General features: G+C 56.1%; 1 protein-coding gene across 1 annotated transcript; it reads left to right on the top strand.

Moving 5' to 3' along the window:
- The first annotated feature begins 478 nt into the window (after positions 1–478).
- TRPM2 (transient receptor potential cation channel subfamily M member 2) lies at positions 479–19,505 on the top strand. The gene is made up of 33 exons (XM_064457058.1): positions 479–854; positions 2,406–2,672; positions 3,012–3,097; positions 3,588–3,756; positions 4,230–4,410; positions 4,800–4,966; positions 5,396–5,576; positions 6,117–6,178; positions 6,409–6,609; positions 6,973–7,075; positions 7,311–7,432; positions 7,925–8,275; positions 8,741–8,878; positions 9,572–9,701; positions 10,003–10,148; positions 10,304–10,416; positions 10,522–10,735; positions 11,309–11,427; positions 11,718–11,850; positions 11,990–12,161; positions 12,645–12,828; positions 13,109–13,290; positions 13,441–13,573; positions 13,692–13,779; positions 14,410–14,497; positions 14,934–15,085; positions 15,637–15,713; positions 15,805–15,906; positions 16,225–16,311; positions 16,498–16,603; positions 17,159–17,260; positions 17,773–17,889; positions 18,164–19,505. Exons 2-33 carry the CDS (start codon positions 2,478–2,480, stop codon positions 18,287–18,289), a joined length of 4,527 nt encoding a protein of 1,508 aa, XP_064313128.1. The 5' UTR covers positions 479–854; positions 2,406–2,477; the 3' UTR covers positions 18,290–19,505.
- Positions 19,506–20,678: the final 1,173 nt, after the last annotated feature.

Here is a 20,678-nt window from a genome sequence, read left to right as displayed (position 1 = left end):
AGGCATCCCTGGAGTCAGTCTTTCTTAAGCTACTGATCTATGACACCAGACGATGCTGGGAGGGTTTCAAAAACATGTCAGAGGGGCTGGGATGCTGGCATTATCATGGTTGTACCGGGGTATCCTTTATCCTTCATGGAGAGCTCTAAGCTACTATGAAGCAAAGTCATTCTTTCCAGGCTGGGCTGCCCTTTCATTTGTTTTACTTAAGCATGAACAATACCAAAGTCTCCAGTGAAATTCTACTACCTCATCACATCACGGTGTATAACTTACCTGTATAAATACATATATAAAAATAAAGTTAATAGATATCCATGCTATGAAGACGGATTGATATAATAGGGAAGGGAATTTTCATAACGCTTGCCAAGCCTGTGATGCAGCAAAGCCTCTCCATCAGAGCTGCCACTCCTTTCCTGCAACATCTGTGTGCCAGGGCGCCCCTGTCCCCCAAACAGCCCCAAGAGGGGCTCAGGCGTGAGTGTCTCGCCCTGTGTGGGGCTGACAGCAGTGAGTGGCAGGCTGTGCGCTTGGATGCTGTGGGTGGAAATCGCTGCTGCGGGCTACAGGGAGCGTGACTCAGCCGGTTGAGCAAACTCAAGACTTGCCTGGGCGCTGCAGCTTCTCGGCAGGGACCACTTCTGCAGCCTGATTTGCTGGGAGGCTGCCAGCCACTCTGCCATCTCCTCCTCTGCAGGCAGCTCGCAGGCAGCTCTGCCCTATTCTCCACTCATCGTCCGTGTCTCCATTGACAAAATGACCCGCTGGAGGAGAGGGACACGGGGCTGAATCCCTATGACAGGCACGGAGCAGAGGAGCTGGTGATGCAGCCAGAGGATGCTGCAGGAAAGGTACAGGCAGCCTTGCTGATGGTCGTGCCGGCAGAGGGGCAGTGGGGGGTGGGCATGGCTCACAGGCAGTGTTCAGCACCTGCAGTCAGGGCTTTGCACCCCTGTCCTAATGGGTGCTGTGACCACCCTGTGCAGCCAAGAGGTGACCTGACCTGCAGGGTGAGGGGCCCTGTGCTGCCTGCAGTGGGATAGGCTGCCAGGCAAGCCCCTCAGGGGTGCAGCCTCCCTCCCACAGTGCTTCCCAAGCAGGGTGGGGGGGGGGGCACAGGCAGTGTGTGCTGCTGGAGAGGCTTTGCCCTTGGTGCCAGCGCCCTTGAGAACAGGTATTCTGTTTGTTGACCCTCGGTGTGCCTATGGTGTGAAAGTCTTTCCTGCATGAGCTGCTTGTGGCCATGCCCCAAAGTCCCACCAGCCTGCCCGCCCTGGAGGGCCAGGAACAATAATTAAGGGTGTGTTTGACCTTGTTTAGACAGCTCTTTCTCAAGCAGTTAGATCTGCTGTATGTTGTTCTGATGCAGAAAGCCCGCCTGTCAAAAATCTGTCTCCTAAGGTCAGGTTGGTTGGGCTGCATACTTCCTGGAGGGAGCCTGTGAGGGATGATCCTAAAGGTCTTTTCCAACATAAATTATTCTATGATTCTATGAGACTGCCAAAAAGGCTTTTCCTTGCTGCTCCCTGCCTGCAGCAGCGCTGAGCCTGAAGGAAAGAGATGTGAAGGAAATACAGTGGTAGCCATCATTTTTCTCTGCCACTCCTTGTCACCCCTAAGGGTTTGATGCAGAGTTTGGCTTCCAGAAAGGCAGCCAAAATCCTCCTTAAACACAGGCCTGCTGACCACACAGCTTCACCGGCCCCTTACCTGAGTGCTGTGCTTCCTCCATTACCTCATCACAGCTCCCCTGAGAGGACACCATTCCCCTTTGGGCTCCAGAGGCACCCAGCAGCTTTTCCATCCTTGCTCCAGCAGCGCACCAGTCTTAGCAGTTCAGGAGCTCAGCAATGGGGGCTGTGAGCATTTGGGAGGGCTCACAAGTTTTGCATCCCCTGCTATACAGCATGTGTGCACCTCGGTTTTTAGCTCTGGGCTCTCAGGGGACCTTTGCAGTAGGCATGAGATCCCTGCTATGGAGGAGTGCCCTGTCTCTGCAGTCAGCATATTGATACAGATTTTCCAGGCAGGGCCCTGCTTGGGCTGCTTCCACAAGAGACCTTGTTTCTGCTCTCCCTGCTGCCAGAAACATCCCAGCTGCTTGCAGCGGAGAGCAAACAAGGAGACCTGCAGGCTGGCGGAGGCCAGGCAGCAGAGCAGTCAGGCCAGCAGCTCTGCTGGTGGGCAGAGTTTGGCAGGGTCAATTTTTGGAGGCTGACAGGCTGCCTGAGGCAGCACAGTGCATGCTGAGGCTGTTTCACTACCCAGGTGGTCCTGGTGTCAGGCCCATGGTGCAGGTCCAGCAGGCTTCCTGTGGACATCTCTCCACCCAGGGAAAGATGGACAGGATGCCCCAGTGCTTTAAGACCATGGGTATCCTTCCTCTTTTCTGCTGCACTCAGCATGGAGATGTTCAGGACCTCCCAGCTTAGGAACAGGAGAGAGGAGGGCAAGCAGGGCAAGATACAGCAGCCATGGCCACGCGTGGCCGGCGCACCAAGGTGCTCCCCTCCGAACTGAACAAGGTGTGCCCTGAGAGAGGAGACAACCCCGCCACACACCCTAGAAAGATGAGCGACTTTGAGGTGGTCCCCAACCTCCAGCAGAGCAGTAGCAGTGTCTCAAAGAGCAGACGGAAGGCACATTTCCCCACTGGCAGCAATGAAAAGGTAAGTTCATGGGGTACTTGACGAGGGGGAGGTTAACCACACAAGATGGAAAAGCGTTAATGAGTTATCTGTTGACTCATTAACTGGAGCATTAATAACAGATCACTTTGGTTTTAGGGACAGACAGAAAAACCCCAAATATCTGAGGCACATATTTCATATTTCCTCTCCTTGGAGTACACCTGGCTTTTTCCTTGCAGATAGCAATGGAGCTTTTCTTCCTTCACATCAAAAGAAGTACCCAGATATGCTCCAAGCACCAAGGGGTCTGGCCCCTGGCATAACTTCTGGCCCTTTTGCACAAACCCTGACCCCTTGCTGCTTTTCCTACTTCCTCAGGAAAATCTCATCTCATGGATTCCTGAAAACATACGGAAGAAAGAGTGCACCTACTTTGTTGAAAGTTCCCAGACATCAGATTCTGGGTAAGTCAGACAGTTCCTCATTCCCCTCCCCTGCCAGGAAAGCAGAAGGGGTGTTTGGTGACAAAGCTACAGCACCGGAAAACCACACCTTTCTGTCAAGGGACCTGGTGTAAAGGCAATTCACAAATTCCTTTTTGACTGGTTCTTCACCCTGCTATCACCTGGCTGATATCCCATGTCCCAGTGAGGAACCTGGATGCTTTCACATGCAGTCATTTCCATCCATACTTCAGCCAGAGCAACATTAATATTTCTGTCCTAAACCTCCAGAGGCAGAAATACTAATTTTTTGCTAAATTTTCCCCCAAATGATGCCTTTATTTCTGCACAAGCTCTGAGATGGAGGACGAGCTGTGTGGAAATGCCAGTGCCTGTGGTGTTCTTAATGAGAACGCCAACACCTCCTGCCTGGGCTAAGGCAGGTAGGCAAGCTGGGCTTTGCCTTTTGGGTTTAGATTGTTTTTGACAAAGTTGGTGGTCTGTGTTTCAGGAGAATTGTGTGCGAGTGTGGCTATCTCAGGGAGCAGCACCTGGAAGATGCTGCCAAACCTCCCATCTTCTTGGGGAAGGAATGGGACCCCAGCAGGCACATCCAGGAAATGCCAACAGATGCCTTTGGTGATATCCACTTCACCGGCCTGGGACAGAAGATGGGGAAGGTGATCTGTTTTTCCCATCTGTGGTGCACAGGGAGCCTGTGGGTTCAGGTCTTTCCATGGCAAATGAAATACGAATATTTCCCTCCTGAATGACAGGAGGCTAGGAAAGCATGGAAATGCCCCAAAGGCAACAATGGCCCAGGCAGAAGAAGGGGTGTGGGACAGGATCCCTCCTCTCTCCCAGCCCTGTACCTAGTCCCTTTGTGAAACCATGAGACTGATCATGCTGTGAGGTCCATGCTTTAAGGAGTGGCTGTTCCCTGTTCTTGTCCTGAGGTTAGCTTCCCTTTGGTCCCATGGAAGCAAATGAGTCACACACAAAGACCTGCGGCAGCAGTAACAAGACTCTTCTGGGAAATGGCATGGGAAGCCCCTGGTTCTTTGCTGGGACAGGAGAAATTGTGGTGGAGGTGCCCTGTTACCCTGACCCTGTTGTTTTTACCCAAAACACATGTATGCTTTCTTTTTTGCAGTATGTGCGCGTCTCCTCAGATACCCCTCCACGGGTCATTTACCACCTCATGACACAGCACTGGGGCCTCGATGCACCCAACCTGCTCATCTCTGTCACCGGAGGAGCCAAAAACTTCATCATGAAGCCAAGGCTGAAGAACATCTTCCGTCAAGGGCTAGTCAAAGTGGCTCAGACCACTGGTAAGAGATGCACAGGCTCTCTCTGTGATTGCAGCAGAAGAGGGGCCTGTCATCTGGCCATGACAGGTTCAGTGAGTTGGGGTGCTGTGGAGATGCAGAGCTGGCCCAGGAGGCCTGTAGATCCCTGTCTGGACTACCACTACCAGGGATGGACTGTTCTTGCACAATTGCTGCAAATAGGCTCACAGGGAGGTGTACTGAGAGATGCAACACTGCTGAAGAATGCATCTCCCGTGCTTCTAGGGCTTGATGTAGTGGGCAGGGAAGATATCTTCTGGGGGGTGGACCATCTCTGAGGACCAGGTGTTCCTGCAGCCATATAGGGGGATGCTAGGAGATTGCTGTGAGCAGAGCACCTCCCTTCCCAAGCCCCCCTCTCTGACCCCCAGGGGCCTGGATCATCACAGGGGGGTCCCACGCTGGTGTGATGAAACAGGTGGGAGAGGCAGTGCGAGACTTCATCCTGAGCTGCAGTCACAAGGAGGGCGAGATTGTCACCATTGGCATAGCTACCTGGGGGACCGTGTACAACCGGGAGAGCCTCATCTGCCCCATGGTGAGCCAGAAAGCATTGGAGATGTGTTTGCTTTGCCTATGTCTGGACTGCCAGGGTAGTCCTGACAAGGACTGTGTTGGGAATGGGTGCTTCAAGAAGTGTCTGAGGCTGGCTGCCCTGGTAAAACGCATCTGCACCAGAAGGAGTGATGGTCCTGGGCTGATGTTTGCTGAGAAGCCCAGTGTCTTGTGTAGGTGCTGCTCTTCTCCTGGGAGGAACCCTTGTGCGTGTGAGGGCAGGTAGAGCAGAGACAGAGGAGCATGGGGCAAGGCTGACATGAGGACTGCAGGAGGGGCAGGGAGGGCTGTTTGGCCAGACTGTCCCCACTTGCTGGCCTGTTCCTGTCCCACATGCTCGTTGCTTTGGGCATCTAATGCTCCTCTGCAGCCCTGCCAGGCTTTTCCCAGAGTCTCCTCCTCCACCTTACAGGGTGGCTTTCCAGCTGAGTACATACTGGATGAGGAGAACCAAGGTAGTCTGTCATGCCTGGACAGCAACCACTCTCACTTCATCCTGGTGGACGATGGGACCCATGGGAGGTATGGGGTGGAAATCCCCCTGAGGACCAGACTGGAGAAGTACATTTCGGAGCAGACCAAGGTGAAAGGAGGTAATGGCAACACATAGCCAGGACTGAGGCAGGCAAGGGCACAAGCTGGGATTGGCCATCCATTGTAAGGGGTGCCCATCCTGGCTGCCAGTGAGAAGGTAGGCTGTGGCTTCCCTGGAGGATCCAGGCAAGGGATTTGAGGGGATTGTCATAATAAATGTGGAACCTGGTTTCTCAGTGACACAAATCAAAGAGCCTTTCTCTGCCAGATGCTTGACTTATGGGGTCACCAAAGAGGTCCCCAAACCTTGTGATGCTGAGCTGATCAGGGAGAGTAATTTCTCCCAAAGGGCCATGCCTCCCTGGGGCCTTCCAGGTGGTATCTTTCTTCTGTGCAAATGACCTTCTATTCTAACACATGCACGCACATGCTCCAGCAGCATGATTGCCAGATAGTCTCCCCTCTCTCCTGGAGCCTGTATGTCAGGGGCAGTGCTCCCACCTTGCCTTTCACACTCCATGCTCAGAGGAGACCACATTCAGCTGCATGGTGGGTGCCTGCCCCACAGGGAAGTGACCCTGGGCTCTGCTTCCCCACAGGCGTCACCATCAAGATCCCCATTGTGTGCGTGGTGCTGGAAGGAGGTCCAGGGACGCTTGATGTAAGGAACTGCTCCTGCATGGTCCCAACAGAGCTGAGAGGATGTGGTGGTGGGAGGGGGCAGCTCCTTGCCGGGAGTGCTCCTCTCCAGTGTCAGTGTGAGCATGGTGCAACACTAGATGAAATGCAGCCAAATGGGAGTGCTGTGGAACATCGGTGTGGGTCTCAGGCTCAGAGAGGGTCTACTGGCCTCCGGGTGGGATTAGGACCATCCTCCCTCCTCTGTTGCAGACCATCTACAATGCCATCACCAACGGGACTCCCTGTGTGATTGTGGAAGGGTCTGGGCGTGTGGCCGATGTCATTGCACAGGTGGCCAGCCTGCCTGTGCCCAAGATAACTATTGCCTTGATCCAGAAGAAGCTGAGCATGTTCTTCCATGACACCTATGAGCTCTTCACTGAGGGCAAGCTGGTGGAGTGGACCAAGAAGGTGAGCCTCTTGCAGGCAGACATCACCTCTTGCTGAACTTGTGGAAATCAAAGGTGTCCCCAGGGGTCCTTGCCCATGAGCAGCATGAAGGTTAAGACTCATCTTCCACTGACCATCCATCTCCACCCAGCCATGCTCAGCATTGTCCTGGTGGGCACTCCAAGGGCCTGAGCTCTGCTCCTCCACTGCCAGCTCCCTTTAGGCAGAGAGGTACTACTTGGGACCTACCCTAGCCAGGCTGGGAGACACAGAACAGGGAGTCTGCAGGCAACCCGAGGGGAGCCCCACACAGGACAGGGGAGTGTGGGAAGCAGCAGAGAGGAGATGCAGCTGCTGATTGCTTGCCCACTGCTCTTCTTGTAGATCCAAGACATAGTGCGGAGCCGGCAGCTCCTGACCATTTTCAGAGAGGGCAAATATGGCCAGCAGGATGTGGATGTGGCCATCCTCCAAGCCCTGTTCAAAGGTGAGGCGTGGGGACCTGCTTGGAAGGATGGGGTGAGATGAATGGGATGGGGTCACAAGCCACCTTCTGCAGCTGCTTGACTTATGATGTCGCCAAAGGGGTGCCTCAACCTCGTGATGCTGAGCTGACCAGGGAGATGTTTCGCCCAAAGGACCAGGCCTCCATGGGGGCTACCAAGTGGTATGTCTTGTCATGTAAATAATCCTGTGTTCTAACACACATACTTTGCATGCAGCATCCCGAAACCAGGACCACTTTGGTCGTGAGAACTGGGACCACCAGCTGAAGTTAGCTGTGGCCTGGAACAGGGTGGACATTGCTCGGAGTGAGATCTTCACGGATGACCATGAGTGGAAGGTAAGGGAGTACCTGTGCTGCTTGTCTGGTCAGGCTTACAGCTTGTCAGGTCCCACTGGAAGACTGTGGATATTGAGGGCACTGTTCACCTCAGCTGTGCCTAGGGAGAGTTTTTGAGGGCAGTCAGTCTCCCCACGGCTGAGATCCAATTGAAAGCACCATGATCCTTCAGCTGAAGAGTTGTGCACAGAGGACAAGCCTGTGCGGGCCTGTTCATTTGTACAGTGCATCCTCATGAGCTGGGGAAAGAGGGTCTACCCTCTACCCTACTCCATCCCTCCACCCAGCAGCCAAGGGAGCAGAGGGTTTCACTGCCCAGAAGTGTGTCTCTGGGTCATGTCCCACAAGTCCCAGTACATCCCAGCTGCTCTTATGCACCGAGAAACTCCTTGTGTGCTCAGGGATTAAATCTTCCCGCCATCTGAGTGAGGAGCATGGTGGGGCCCTGCTTTGGGGCCATGGAGCCCCTCACCTCTACCTCTGGCCTGCCAGCCCACAGATCTCCACCCCGTGATGGCAGCTGCCCTGATCTCCGACAAGCCAGAGTTTGTGAAGCTGTTTCTGGAGCAGGGAGTGCGTCTCAAGGAGTTTGTCACCTGGGACACCCTGGTTTACCTCTACAACAACATGGAACCATCCTGCCTGTTCCACAGCAAGCTGCAGAAAGTCCTGCTGGAGGAGAGAGAGCACACAGCTGGCTCCAAAATGACAAGAATCCAACTGCACCATGTCTCCCAGGTGCTGCGAGAGCTCCTAGGCTGCTCCACACAGCCTCTCTACCCAAAGCCCAAGCACACAGACCGGCCCCGGCTCTCCATCCCTGTCCCGCACATGAAGCTGAATGTATGCATCTCCAGGTTATGTGGTGGCAGGGTTGCATTAGGGAGGGGGATGCTGGCTCAGAAAACCATCCTGGAGGTTGCAGCTGGGTCTCTGTCCTCTTGCCTGCTCAAGAATCCCACTTAAAATCCCTTAAAGGCCTGCCCAAGTCATCTGCCCCACATTCAAGTGGAATTCCCACCTTTCTACCCCTGCAGCACCATGTAGCTGCATGCCTCTGGTGGGCAGGACCCAGTGGGGTGGGTGCACTGGGCAAGATTGGCACACCCCAACATGATCCTGGCCCCATAAAAAGTGGCATTTCCAGAAAGAGTCCAGTCCTGGCCACCCCACTATCTGCAGCAAAGGACCTTCCATGAGTAGTGGAGGCAGGCACCCAGGGTTTGGGGGTGGCTTTGTGTTGAGGGGATCTCTGCTTTCTACAGCCTCTTGGCATCTTAAGAAGTTTGACCATCGCATGCCTTGCAGGTTCAGGGGTCAAGTCTCCGGTCCCTCTACAAGCGTTCTGCCAACCGAGTAACCTTCACCATGGACCCAGTCCGTGACCTGCTTATCTGGGCTGTGGTCCAGAACCGCAAGGAGCTGGCAGAAATCATCTGGGCCCAGGTATCTCAGCCCAGAGCTGTTGGTCCCTGCTGAGAGGCTCAGATGGAGCCAAACCTCCGAGCCCCAAGAGGAAAGATTGTTTCTGCTGGCATTAGGGAGAGCAGGCAAGATGGCCCATGGCAGTGCCCGAGACTGACCCCCAGCCAAATGAGAGTCAGCTAGTGAGCCTGCAGACACTTGATGTTTATCCCCACACCACGACGCCAGATTCCTCCCATCCCAGGCAAAACATGTGCTGCGGGCAGAGGTGATGTGCCTGGGCAAAAGTGTGGTCTTCCTTGCAGAGGCCAAGAGAGGGCTCAGCACACCGCAAACAGGACACAGGGGGCATGGCAGCTGGGGTGGAGAAGGCTTCCACCCATAAACAGCATCCCCAGGGCAAGAGGCAGTGTGGCTGGCAGCACAGTGAGCAATGCAGACCCATGGAGTCACACCATCCCGTCACCCAAGGCTTCCCACTAGGAGACCAGGGGTGTCCCTGGATTCCCTGTGGCAGTGGGTTACCTACTGCCCCTGCACCAAGAGGGGAGCACAGCTCAGCCCTTGTATTGGCAAGCTGTTAGTCCTGAGCAGCTGTCTGCTTGGGACACCCTCCTTCCCTTCCATGGGAGCCATGGAGTGCTTGGCAGGACTGCCAGGACTTGCAGGGTAGGGCGCAGAGCCCCATGCTCTCTCTGGCCTCTTCTGCTCCAGAGCCAGGACTGCATGGCAGCTGCGCTGGCCTGCAGCAAAATCCTGAAGGAGCTTGCCAAGGAGGAGGAAGACACTGACACCACCGATGGCATGCTGGCCCTGGCTGAGCAGTATGAGCACAAGGCAATTGGTGAGCAGGAGGGGACCATCAATCCAGAACTGCGGACATGCCCTGCAGGGCTGGCTAGCTTTGCCTAGGAGGTGTCTGGGGGCGATGGGTGGAGTGGGTGGTGCCAAATGGGGCTCCCCTCGTCATGGTTGGGGTCATGGTGCTGCAAGGGCTGTGCCTGGGTGGTGGTGGTAGCACAGAGGGTGCCACTGTGTGGCGCAGTGTCCAGATCCTGCTGCAAAGGGTGGCTCTGCAGGCACCTTGCTGAGCACCAAGTTGTCCCCAGAGCTCAGCCTTGTCTCCCTGTTCCTTGCATGGCCAGGCGTGTTCACAGACTGCTACCGCAAGGATGAAGAGAGAGCCCAGAAGCTCCTCACTCGTGTCTCTGAGGCCTGGGGGAAGACAACCTGTCTACAGCTGGCATTGGAGGCCAAGAACATGAATTTTGTGTCCCATGGGGGTGTCCAGGTGAGTTCCCAGTAGTGATGCTTGGAGGGGAAGTGCCCAAGTGTCCCCTGCCCCAGATCCAGGGTTCCTTTTTGGCAGCGGTGGTGCTCTGCCCCATTCTGACAGGGACAGAGGGGGCTTCTGTAACCAGTGCTCCTCTTCCTTCCTCCTCACAGGCCTTTCTAACCAAAGTCTGGTGGGGGAAGATGTGCGTGGACAACGGACTTTGGCGGGTGATCACATGCATGCTGTTCTTCCCAATTCTGTACACCAGCCTCATTACCTTCAGGTACTTCTTGCATCTGGGGCACATGGGCACCAAGGCTGGCTGGGAGAAGCTGCCGTGGCATCTCTCTGGGCAGCTGAGCCCTGCTTCCACCCCTGCTGCCCACAGGGAGAAGAGGCTGCAGCCCATGGGCTGCCTGATGCGCCTCCGAGCCTTCTTCACAGCACCTGTTGTCATCTTCCACATGAACATCCTCTCTTACTTCACCTTCCTTCTGCTTTTTGCCTACGTCCTGATGGTTGACTTCCAGCCATTGCCATCCTGGCGGGAGTACCTCATCTACTTCTGGCTCTTTTCCCTGGTGTGCGAGGAGACCCGCCAGGTATGGTGCAGGCAGAGCAGAGGCTGGGAGGAGGTGAGAGGAGGGTGAGACACCCCTCCAGGTGCTCCTGGAAGGTCCTGCGTAGCTCACATTCCCACGCTGCTTCCCATGTCACCATCCATTCAGAGAGGTCCCAGCACAAGGTACTGCCAGATCCCCATGTCTCTGAGACTGGAGAATCTCCTTGGCTGTGCCTGGTTTGGCCCTGGGTACTTGCAGAAAGTCATGATGTTTTGAGCTGAAAACATCAGGAGACAGAGGGACCACCTCCTTCCTTGGGCATTTATACCCAGAAGCATTTCCAGGCTTTGAGTGACATTTACTTTTTTTCAGCTTTTGCTTCAACATCTCAGTTCCTTTATTCACCAGAATAAAAAGCCCCATGTCTCAGGTATCTCTCCCCATGCTCCTTCCATGCCCCTATAGAAAACCCCATAGGCTCAGGGTACCTTCAGGTAACCAAGAGGTTCCAGTGATGGCCAGCAGGTCTGTACGGTCCCTCCCCTCTGCAAGGCAGATAAGTATCTTACAAGGCTTTCACTGAAATACCAACACCTCATCTCTTGCCGACAGCTCTTGTATGATCCAGATGGGTTTGGAGTTGTGAAAATGGCTTCCCTGTACTTCAAGGACTTCTGGAATAAGTTGGATATCTGCGCCATCCTAGTCTTTATCACAGGGCTGACTTGCAGGTGAGTTGCAGAGCCACTTGCCTGGCAGTGCAGAGGCTCAAGCCACAGCTATAAGCTACAAAACTAGTGTGATGTTTATGCAGGTTCTTCAATTGCAATTTCTTCTTCTGAAGGCCAATGAAGATTTTGTGGTCATTTGAGTAATTCTTGAGTAATTTGCCTCTGCTTTCAGCTGCTCACCCAGCACTCCGGGGAAGCTCACTGATATTGCAGAAGTGTAATGCTGTGAGATCAGAAAAAAACCCACACTGGTGGCACTGAGATGTTCCTTTCCTCTCTTCTGTGCCCAGGCTGATACCGGCAACTTTATATCCCGGGCGCATCATACTGTCACTGGCTTTTATAATTTTCTGCCTGCGTCTGATGCACATTTTCACAGTCAGTAAAACTCTGGGGCCCAAGATCATCATTGTGAAGCGCATGGTGAGACCTCCCCTCACCCAGCCGGGGCGATCAGCTAGAGCAGCCAGATGACTGCATGGGACGGGTGTGCCACCGTGTTATCCTATCCTGGAGTGGGGTTTGCTCAGGACCCTGTTTTGCTTCCCCTCTGTCTTTGCAGATGAAAGATGTCTTCTTCTTCCTCTTCCTGCTAGCAGTGTGGGTGGTGTCCTTTGGGGTTGCCAAGCAGGCCATCCTGATCCACAATGAGGAACGTGTGGAGTGGCTTTTCCGTGGCGTGGTCTACCACTCCTACCTGACCATCTTCGGGCAGATTCCCTCCTACATCGATGGTAAGGGACACCGGCCGGTGTCAGCGTGTGGCACAAGCAGGGTGGCTGTGACAAGGCTGAGGGGTACCAAGCTCATGCTGCAGTCTGCCTAGCTCCTGCCATGTTGGGCCATGTAAGTCCTGCACAGGGCTTCTCTCCAAGCACAGCATTAAGTCCAGGAGGGAAAAATGACAGGGCATGGGGATGGAGCCCTGCTCCAGCACATTGGGAGCATTGCCACCAATGCAAACCCAGGGACTGCACCTGCCCAAGTGGTCAAGAGAGCACACTAGCAAAGGCACAGGAGCATGAGTCAATCCAGTTTAGTGCCACAGCTGCAAAGCTGGTGGCAATGAACAGAGGACCTGCGATGATGCAGATTGAGGTCACATCCCTGTCTGGTGCTAAGTTCCCTTGATGCTGGCCACTTTCAGAGAGCACAGTGGGCTTCCTGAGACACCATGAGGTTTGGCTGCAGTGGAGCCATGCCATGCTCTCTTCCAGGGGTTAACTTCAACATTGACCAGTGTACCCCTAATGGAACTGACCCCTACAAGCCCAAGTGTCCAGAGACAAATGAGGACAGCAAGAAACCCATCTTCCCAGAGTGGCTGACAGTCATCTTACTGTGCCTGTACCTGCTCTTCACCAACATCCTCCTCCTCAACCTCCTCATTGCCATGTTCAAGTGAGTTTGACCTGGTCCCATGGTCCTGACAGTGTACCAAGCTGGCTTTGCTTGTGGGCTTGGTCATGGCCAGGGCACTGCACTCTGAGAAAGCACGAGGAAGGTCCTGGGGCACATGCTGCCCAGAGCACAGGGACACTTTGAGGGGGTCATAGATATGGTGGAAGTAGTGGGTGCAGACCAGGGCTGGTAAGGCAGACGGGTAGAACCTGGGGCACCATACCGACATGGTGTGCCCCATCATCCCCACATCACGGCTGACACCTGGGCTCTGCCCCAGCTATACCTTCCAGCAGGTCCAGGAGCACACGGACCAGATCTGGAAGTTCCAGCGGCACGATCTGATTGAGGAGTACCACGGCCGCCCTCCCGCACCTCCACCCTTCATCCTCCTCAATCACCTGCAGATCCTGGTCCAGCGAGTCTTGCTCCGCAGGCCTGCCATGCGCAACAAACAGCTCAGTAAGGACCAGCATCTCCCCTCCTGGCCTTTGCTACCTCCCCGGGGCACAGCATCATGCACCAAGGCATGAGCCTTGGCATCTGGTGTGCAGCACTGGGTTTTGGGGTGCCCAGGGATCTGATAGCACTGCCGTCCCCTTCCTCTGGCAGAAGAGAAGCTGGAAAAGAATGAAGAAGCTGCCCTCCTCTCTTGGGAGATGTACCTGAAGGAGAACTACCTGCAGCACCAGCAATGCCAGGAGAAGCAGAACATAGAGCAGAAAATACGAGATATTGCACAGAGGTACCAGCGCTCCTGACACAGGGACATCTTTCTGTCCTCTGGTGTCCTGGGCAGGGAAGAGTTAGGATTAGTGCAGTGGTGGCTGCTGAGGGGGTTCCTCTCTTCACTGTCCCTCCAGAGTTGATGTACTGGCAGAGCTGCTGGACTTGGACCGGGTGAAGAGGACAGGGCTGGTGGAGCAGAGGCTGGTCTCTCTGGAAGACCAGGTGAGGCAAAAGCTGAGCAACTACCTAAGAAAGGTGGGGTTTTCCAAGGACTGAGTCAACTGAACCAGAGCACAAGAGAAAGCATTCTGAATCAATCCCCCTTCAAACAGTTTGAGTTTCCCTGCCAAAACAGTTGCATCCAAGAGGAGAAGGTTTATGGGAAATGTTCTGTTTGACTCCAAAGTGGGAGTCAAACAGAACAGTGGTATGAAGGTGGGAAGTGGTGGGAAGAGCCCCTGCCTCCACAGGTCACACAAGCAGTTAGAGCTGACCCAGATCTTCTTGGCCTGAGAGGACCCTCCAGACCTTCTGGAGATGGGGGATTCTCCACCCCCCCTCCCAGCGATGCTGTTCCACACCCTGCATGAGCAGTGGGGTGCCTGGGGAGCTGGACTGGGCCCTGGCATCTCTTCTCTGAGACAGCTGCAGCACAGCTGCTGTTTCCGTGGAGGTGGTTTTCCAAGCCAAGCATCAAGGCACAGCAAGGACCACTGCTTCCCTGGGGGATGAGCAGCCAGGAGCCAAGGATAGCAGGGCCTCCTGCCAGGGCTGTATCCTGCAGTACCTGAGCAAGGGAACCCAGGGAGCAGCTGGGGTCTGGGAGGGCTGACCCTCTCCTGTCCCATGCAGGTGCATCAGAGTGCCCAGGCCCTGAGGTGGATAATGCAGGCGCTGCAGGGCAATGGCTTCGGCTCAGGGGAGGATGTGCCACCTGTGGGTAAGCAGAGTCCACCTCCACCCCCGCAGCACTGGGGAAACCCGGAGCCCCATGCTGGCACCCATGGGGCTGCAGACCAGAGCTGCAGGGCTGAGCAGCCCCTTGCACTCCTCTGTTAAGTGGTGAGGCAGAGGCAGAAGCTTCTTTGGCCCAGGGAGGTTTGGGGGCTCTGCAAGACTGTCCAGACCATCCTGCAGCCTTTCCCACCCTCCAATCCAGAGCCCTCTCTGGAGCCCACAGCTGAGGCTTTCCACTGCAGCATCCCTGGGGGAGTTCCTCCAGGGCCTGCTGGAAGGGATGCCTGGGGCCAGGCCCCCAGGGCACATCAGCATCCCCATGGAGAGACCCAGCCAACCCCTTCAGCAGAGGCACAATCTGCAGGACTGGACTCAGCACCCTGCTTTGTGGGGCCTCGCTGTCTGTGTCTGCCTCACAGGCTCCAGCAAAGCCTTGGAGACGAAGGAGGCTGACCTGGAGGGGAAACCTGAAGACAGCCAGCCCCCATATCATGTGCTTGCCCGAAACCTTCTGTACCCAGGGTCTCACACCCTCCGCTTCCCTGTGCCAGATGAGAAGGTGCCCTGGGAGGTAGGAGCTGTGACCCTGGGCAGCAGGGCTGGGAGGGGGGGCACGGAGCAGATCCCAATGGCGGTGGGAATAGGAACAGACCCATCGTCACACCTGTGTCACACTTGGGAGCTCCTGTTTTTCCCAGCCCTGGGACAAATGGCTTCCTGGAGCAGCTGCTCCAAGGCCCTCCCAGGGACAAGAAGCAGTGAATGGGCATAGTTCCTGCTGGGATCTGCAGTGCTAGGGATGCCTGGGGCTGCTCAGCTGGAAGACAGAGGCGACAAACACCCATCTCCACATTTCCTGAATCAGGGCTGGCTCAGGGTCAGGGACAGGATCTGGCACGGGCTTACATGGGGACATGAATGAGAGTCACCAACCCTCCAGCTAAGACCCTGAGCTCAGCCCCCAAGGAGGGCCCAGAACCCTACATGCCTTGAGGAATGGTGCCTCGAGCTGGGCAGAGGAAGGGACAGAGGCAGAAAGTGTCCCCAGTGGTCCCAGTCCTTGCCTGCCACCAGAGCAGGGATGCAAGGCAGGGGAGCCTGACACAGCCCTGTGCTCTGCAGGTGGACTTCCCACTCTACGACCCTCCCACCTACTCAGCTGACCACAAGGACATGGCTGTGCAGGACCCGTTCAGCCCGTGAGTGTTCCCCTGTGGCTCCCCACTCTTCTGCCCCTTTCCCTGGGTGGCACAGCCAGCCTTCCCTGCCGGGCTGCCTCCCACCCCCCAGCTCCTTGGAGTTTCTCCTGAAGATCAACTACAACACCATGGATGGGCTGATTGACCGGCAGAGCTTCCATGGCCTCTACACTGTGCAGGATGGGCTGCCACTGTGAGTGCATCCACTGTGAGGGCAGATGGGCTTGGTGAGAGCTGGGGTGCCCAGCTGTACACAAAGCACTGGTGAGATGGAGAATCCAGGGTGATCTGGGTCCATCCATCTCCTTCCTGCTTCCCTTGGCTAATGGTGAGGCAAGGAAAACGGCACACATTGTCCTTAGGATTCCCCCCCCCAAAAAAACCCCTAGCACCCAGAAGAGGTGTGGTGCAGTGGTGGGAAATTAGGGGAAGCAGTACAGGGCTTTGATCAACTTGGTAGGGTGTGCACAGGGACCCTGGCACTGTCCCAGCCCACTTGTCTCCCTGACAGGAACCCCATGGGCAGGACAGGGCTCCGAGGCCGCGGGAGGCTGCACTGCTTTGGGCCCAACCATGCCCTGCACCCTGTTGTGACCAGGTGAGTGCTTGGGGACAGAGAGGTGTCGTTGCTCCAGGACAGGGCTGGGGAGGTGGAATGGAAAAGGGAGCACAAAGCCACCTCACAGAGAGTGGGACCTGGAAAAACCCACCACTGCCCATTCAACCATTGCTGGGCAGAGGGGAGCTGAGTCCAGCTGCAGCATAACAGGGGCCTCTCTCACAGGTGGCGGAGGAATTTGGATGGGTCCATTATAAGGAAGAGCCTGAAGAAGATGCTGGAAGTCCTAGTAGCCCAGTACCCACTGTCAGATGTCTGGGCTCTGCCCGGGGTAAGAGCTGGTGGAAGCCAGCTGGCACAGAGGGTCTGGGGAGACAGGGCTGGCCCAGCCCCATGGCTGGATGCCCTGCAGAAAAAGAAGGAACACAGATGGGTGTCATGGCCTTGTCCGAGGAGGTACCTCTGCCCCTCCTGCAGAGCATCTGAGTGCAGGACTGCGCTGCCAAGAGTGCTGGGGGTGGGCAGTGGTGGGATTACATACCCCCACCCACCCTGTCTCCTTCTTCTCCCTCCTCCTCCTCCTCCTCCTCCTCCACATCTTCAGTTCTTGCATGTCCTTTGTGACATAAGACATTGGCGTAGCATCCTTTGACAGAGTGGTCAGACGTTGAATCAGGCAAACTCAAACACATGCTGGGGCACAGCTGAGGGCTTCCAGCAGGAGAGGGAGGGAGGGAGGGAGGCACCACTGCTGCTTGCTCCCCCCACCAGAGCCTGTGGCATCTTCAGCAGTGGTGGCAACTGCCTGATGGCCAAGCTGGTGGCAGTAAAGGAGGCTGGGCTGGGCTGATGGCAGGCCCCACGGCTGACATCTACTTTGGTGCAGGGGTCCCTGGAGCCAGGTGAGACGCTGCCACTGAAGCTCAAGTGGATCCTGCGCCGGGAGTTCTGGCCCCAGTTCCAGAACTTGCTGAAACAAGGCACTGAGGTGGGGGGGCACCCAGGTGTCCCAGCAGTACAGGGGCATGCAGGTGTTACAGTGATGTGGGGGCATGCAGGCATCACCCTGGTACAGGGACACACAGGTGTCACGGTGGTACAGGCACATGGGGACAACACCTCAGTACAGGGACATGTGGACATCATGGCGGCACAGGGGCACATGGGTGTCCCCAGGGTACAGGGTCAGGGTGCATCACCCCTTAGCCACTGCTCCTACTGGGGAGGAATGGCTGGGGCAGGCAGACACACGCTGTAATGGCCTCGTACCACGCAGCGGTCTGGGAGGCAGCCCAGGAACTCCAGGGGTGGGCTGCACACATGGGTGTCAGTGCTTACTGCGATCGCTCTCCATGGCTCCAGCTGCAGCGGGAACAGGGTGCTGGTCTCCAGTGGGGAAGAGGAGCTGTGGGGCAATGTCCCACCATCCCCAGGGCTTCTTGGTGCCCTGAGAGAGGTGGTGAGGGCTCTGCTAATGTGGCATTCCTTCACTGTGCACAGATACACAAGGGGTACCTTGACGACCCCCGCAACACAGATAACGCCTGGGTTGAGACGGTTGCTGTCAGTGTGCACTTTGACAACCAGAATGATGTGGAGATGAAGAGGCTGAATTCGGTATGGGCCCCTTGCCTGTGCAGCTCCCTGACCCAGCTCTCAGTGGGCATGGACAGGGGAGCCAGATGTCCAGATCCAGATCTTGCCCTCATCATGAGTGGGCTTCTCCTGCTGCATGCAGTGGAGGAAGAACATGGGGATGAACATGGGGTGGCACTGCACCAGGGGCCCTAAAAAGAAAGGGCAGAAGGCTGGGGACTGGAGGTGCTGTTGAGCATGGCTGGCATGGCCCCTCACCAGCAGCATGTATGTGATGTCTCTGGTCCCCTTCCAGTTCCTCCAGGGCTGCGACCCAGAGCTGTGCATCCGCTGGCAGGTGCTGGACAAGAGGATCCCCCTGCATGCCAACCACAAGGAGCTCCTGCACAAGGTCTCAACCCTTCTCAGCGCTTACTACTGAGTCCTTAAGCACAGGCCAGGGCTCCTGCTGCCCCAAACTAGGTTCTGGTTGGGACCTGCAGCTCTACCACACCTCACCTGTGAGACCTGGAGACTAGGTACTTTGGTTGCCTCTGTGAATATACATTGCAGGTCTCTGGGAGGAAAACTGTCCCCTCACTAGCAGTTAGGGGCAAGGGCTGCCAGGGCAGTGCCTATGCAGCATCCCGGTCACCCGAGGCACCAAGCTTAGCCCCAGCTTGTCTCTCAGTGCTTGCACATCGGGCACAGCACTAGCCCAGGGCTTGGGCCAAGCAGAGCCACAGGGCTGTTCCTGCAAGGTGTTCCTTCTCTCAGCTCCCACCTGCCCTTCGCTTTGGTGGGGGTACTGGGGACTTATTAGCTCCAGCTACCCCTCCACCCAGGATATCCATTGGCACCTCTGATCCACAGCTCCTGCTCCGAGCCCTGTGGCTCCACACCTCCCAGAGGATTACTCTGGAGAAGGCTTGGGGTCTTTTCCACCTAAAGCTCCTGACTGCCCTGCAAGTCACTCCTGTGGCAGCTGTCCCCATATCTCTGGTTGTATCAGACCCAACAAGATGGTCCTGAGCTGTGATCCAGCGCTTCTGAAGGTGTGAGCAGCTCTTGGCTTATACACCTATGGTTTCATAGCTCCGCACAGGTCCATAGCCCTAGTCCCACACTGTTATGTGATCCTGCGTGTGTGTGCTGAACACTGTCTTGTACCTGAACTCCTTCCCTCTGTTTGAGCCAAGGCACCAGCTGAATGCCACCTGCCTGCCCCTATCCCCTTGCGCACATGGATGGAAGGGGGCAGCTTGCTGGGACCCAGGTGATCCATGCTCTGTGGTCCCTTGGGCAGGTCCCTTGGACAGGAAAGGGGACATTAGTGTGTCCATCCCAGACATCTCTGCTCTTACGGGGTCCTTCACTCACCTTTTCTGTTGCCTGTCATGAGGAGAACAAGGCACAGTGGAGATGTTTCTTGATAGCCCAGAACAGCCCCATCGTGGCATACTATGCCTGGTACTCCTCAGGGAGGGATTTCAGTTCTCCCACCTTCTCCCAATGGATCAGACGCTGGCCAGCCAGGGCTGTTCTTACCACACTGGTGGCCATCACGGTACAAATGCAGTTGCACCAGTGATGCACTGGGGCTTGGTGAGGGGGGGACAGACTGGCAATTTAGTCAACCCAGCGCAATAAACCATGTATTAAACAACTAAAGGCTGGTGGTCTGTTACAGCTGTTTAACCAGGGGCCATCCCTGGAAGCCATACTTGGAGTGCACTCCCAGGTGAGCCTAATTTGAGCGTTCCCATCCTCAATCTTGTTGCACAAACTCACTTTGCTTGCAGACTCACCCCCCAATGCTGGCTGCAGAGATGACTTGACAAATTTGGAGTCAACGTGAGGAGCTGCTGGAAAGCAAGCTGTGTGCCAAGGCAGTGGCACAGTACCTTCTCCAATTGCTCTTGGCCTGCTCAATGTCTGCTTGTGGTCTCCCATCACTGTGCTCTGCCAAAAGCCAGCGCAGGCGCAGGGAAGGCTGGGCTCGGGGCATGGCTGGGGAGGGAAGAGGCAATCGTGCCTTACAGCAGCTGATAAAGCTTCTAGACCTGCAGCCCCGAACCAGCGAGCAGCGACTACAGCCTAAGAAGAATTGCTGAAACCTAATTAGCATCAATCAATTACAGCATAGAAGGGCTCCAGGCAGCTGCTCAACCACAGCACCCGTGCCTGTGCTGCCTGGGTGTCCCCACCACCCCGGTCCAGCAGTCCTTGCCTGGACCCCCTGTGCTGCCACAGGGCACCCCCAGGTGCCCCCCCACCCCTGCACCACTCAGTGCCACTGAGGCAGGGGACCATCCGTCCTAGCGGCCCCGGTGGGAGAAGCTGCAGCAACAGGTGGGGACGGCACACTGCAACTGCAGCCACAGCCGCAGCCAGAGCCGAACTGAAGCAGAGCCAGTAAGGGACCCCTGGGACTTGACAGGGGGTGGCGGGGGGCGGTTCTGCTGCTGGGAGCTTGGTGGGGTGCAAGGTCCCCAAGGTCCTTGCCCAGGAAGGTACAGTTGCCCCCAAGCGCTGGTCAGGGCATAAGCACGGGTCGGGGCTGGGCATCACCCCCACACACATTGGGGTCTGGCTGGGGTGGCAGAATGTGGTGGCTGCAAGCCCTCAGAGCCCTTCCAGGGACAGTAGCAGGGTTGGGCAAGCAGTAGGAACCAGAATCGCAAAGTGCATCCTTCCTTACCCCAGAGAGACTGGGCTGGCAGACCCTGGTAGCATTTGTAGGGCCAGAGGGATTCCAGGGGAAGTGTGACTTAATCTCCCCTGCAGGAGTGCGCTGTGCAGTCCCACACCCCTGGGCCGGTTCACGGGCA

Source organism: Phalacrocorax carbo, chromosome 7 (assembly GCF_963921805.1).
Source record: "Phalacrocorax carbo chromosome 7, bPhaCar2.1, whole genome shotgun sequence".
In the NCBI taxonomy this organism is placed as follows: domain Eukaryota; kingdom Metazoa; phylum Chordata; class Aves; order Suliformes; family Phalacrocoracidae; genus Phalacrocorax; species Phalacrocorax carbo.
This window is presented reverse-complemented; position numbering and strand designations above follow the sequence as displayed.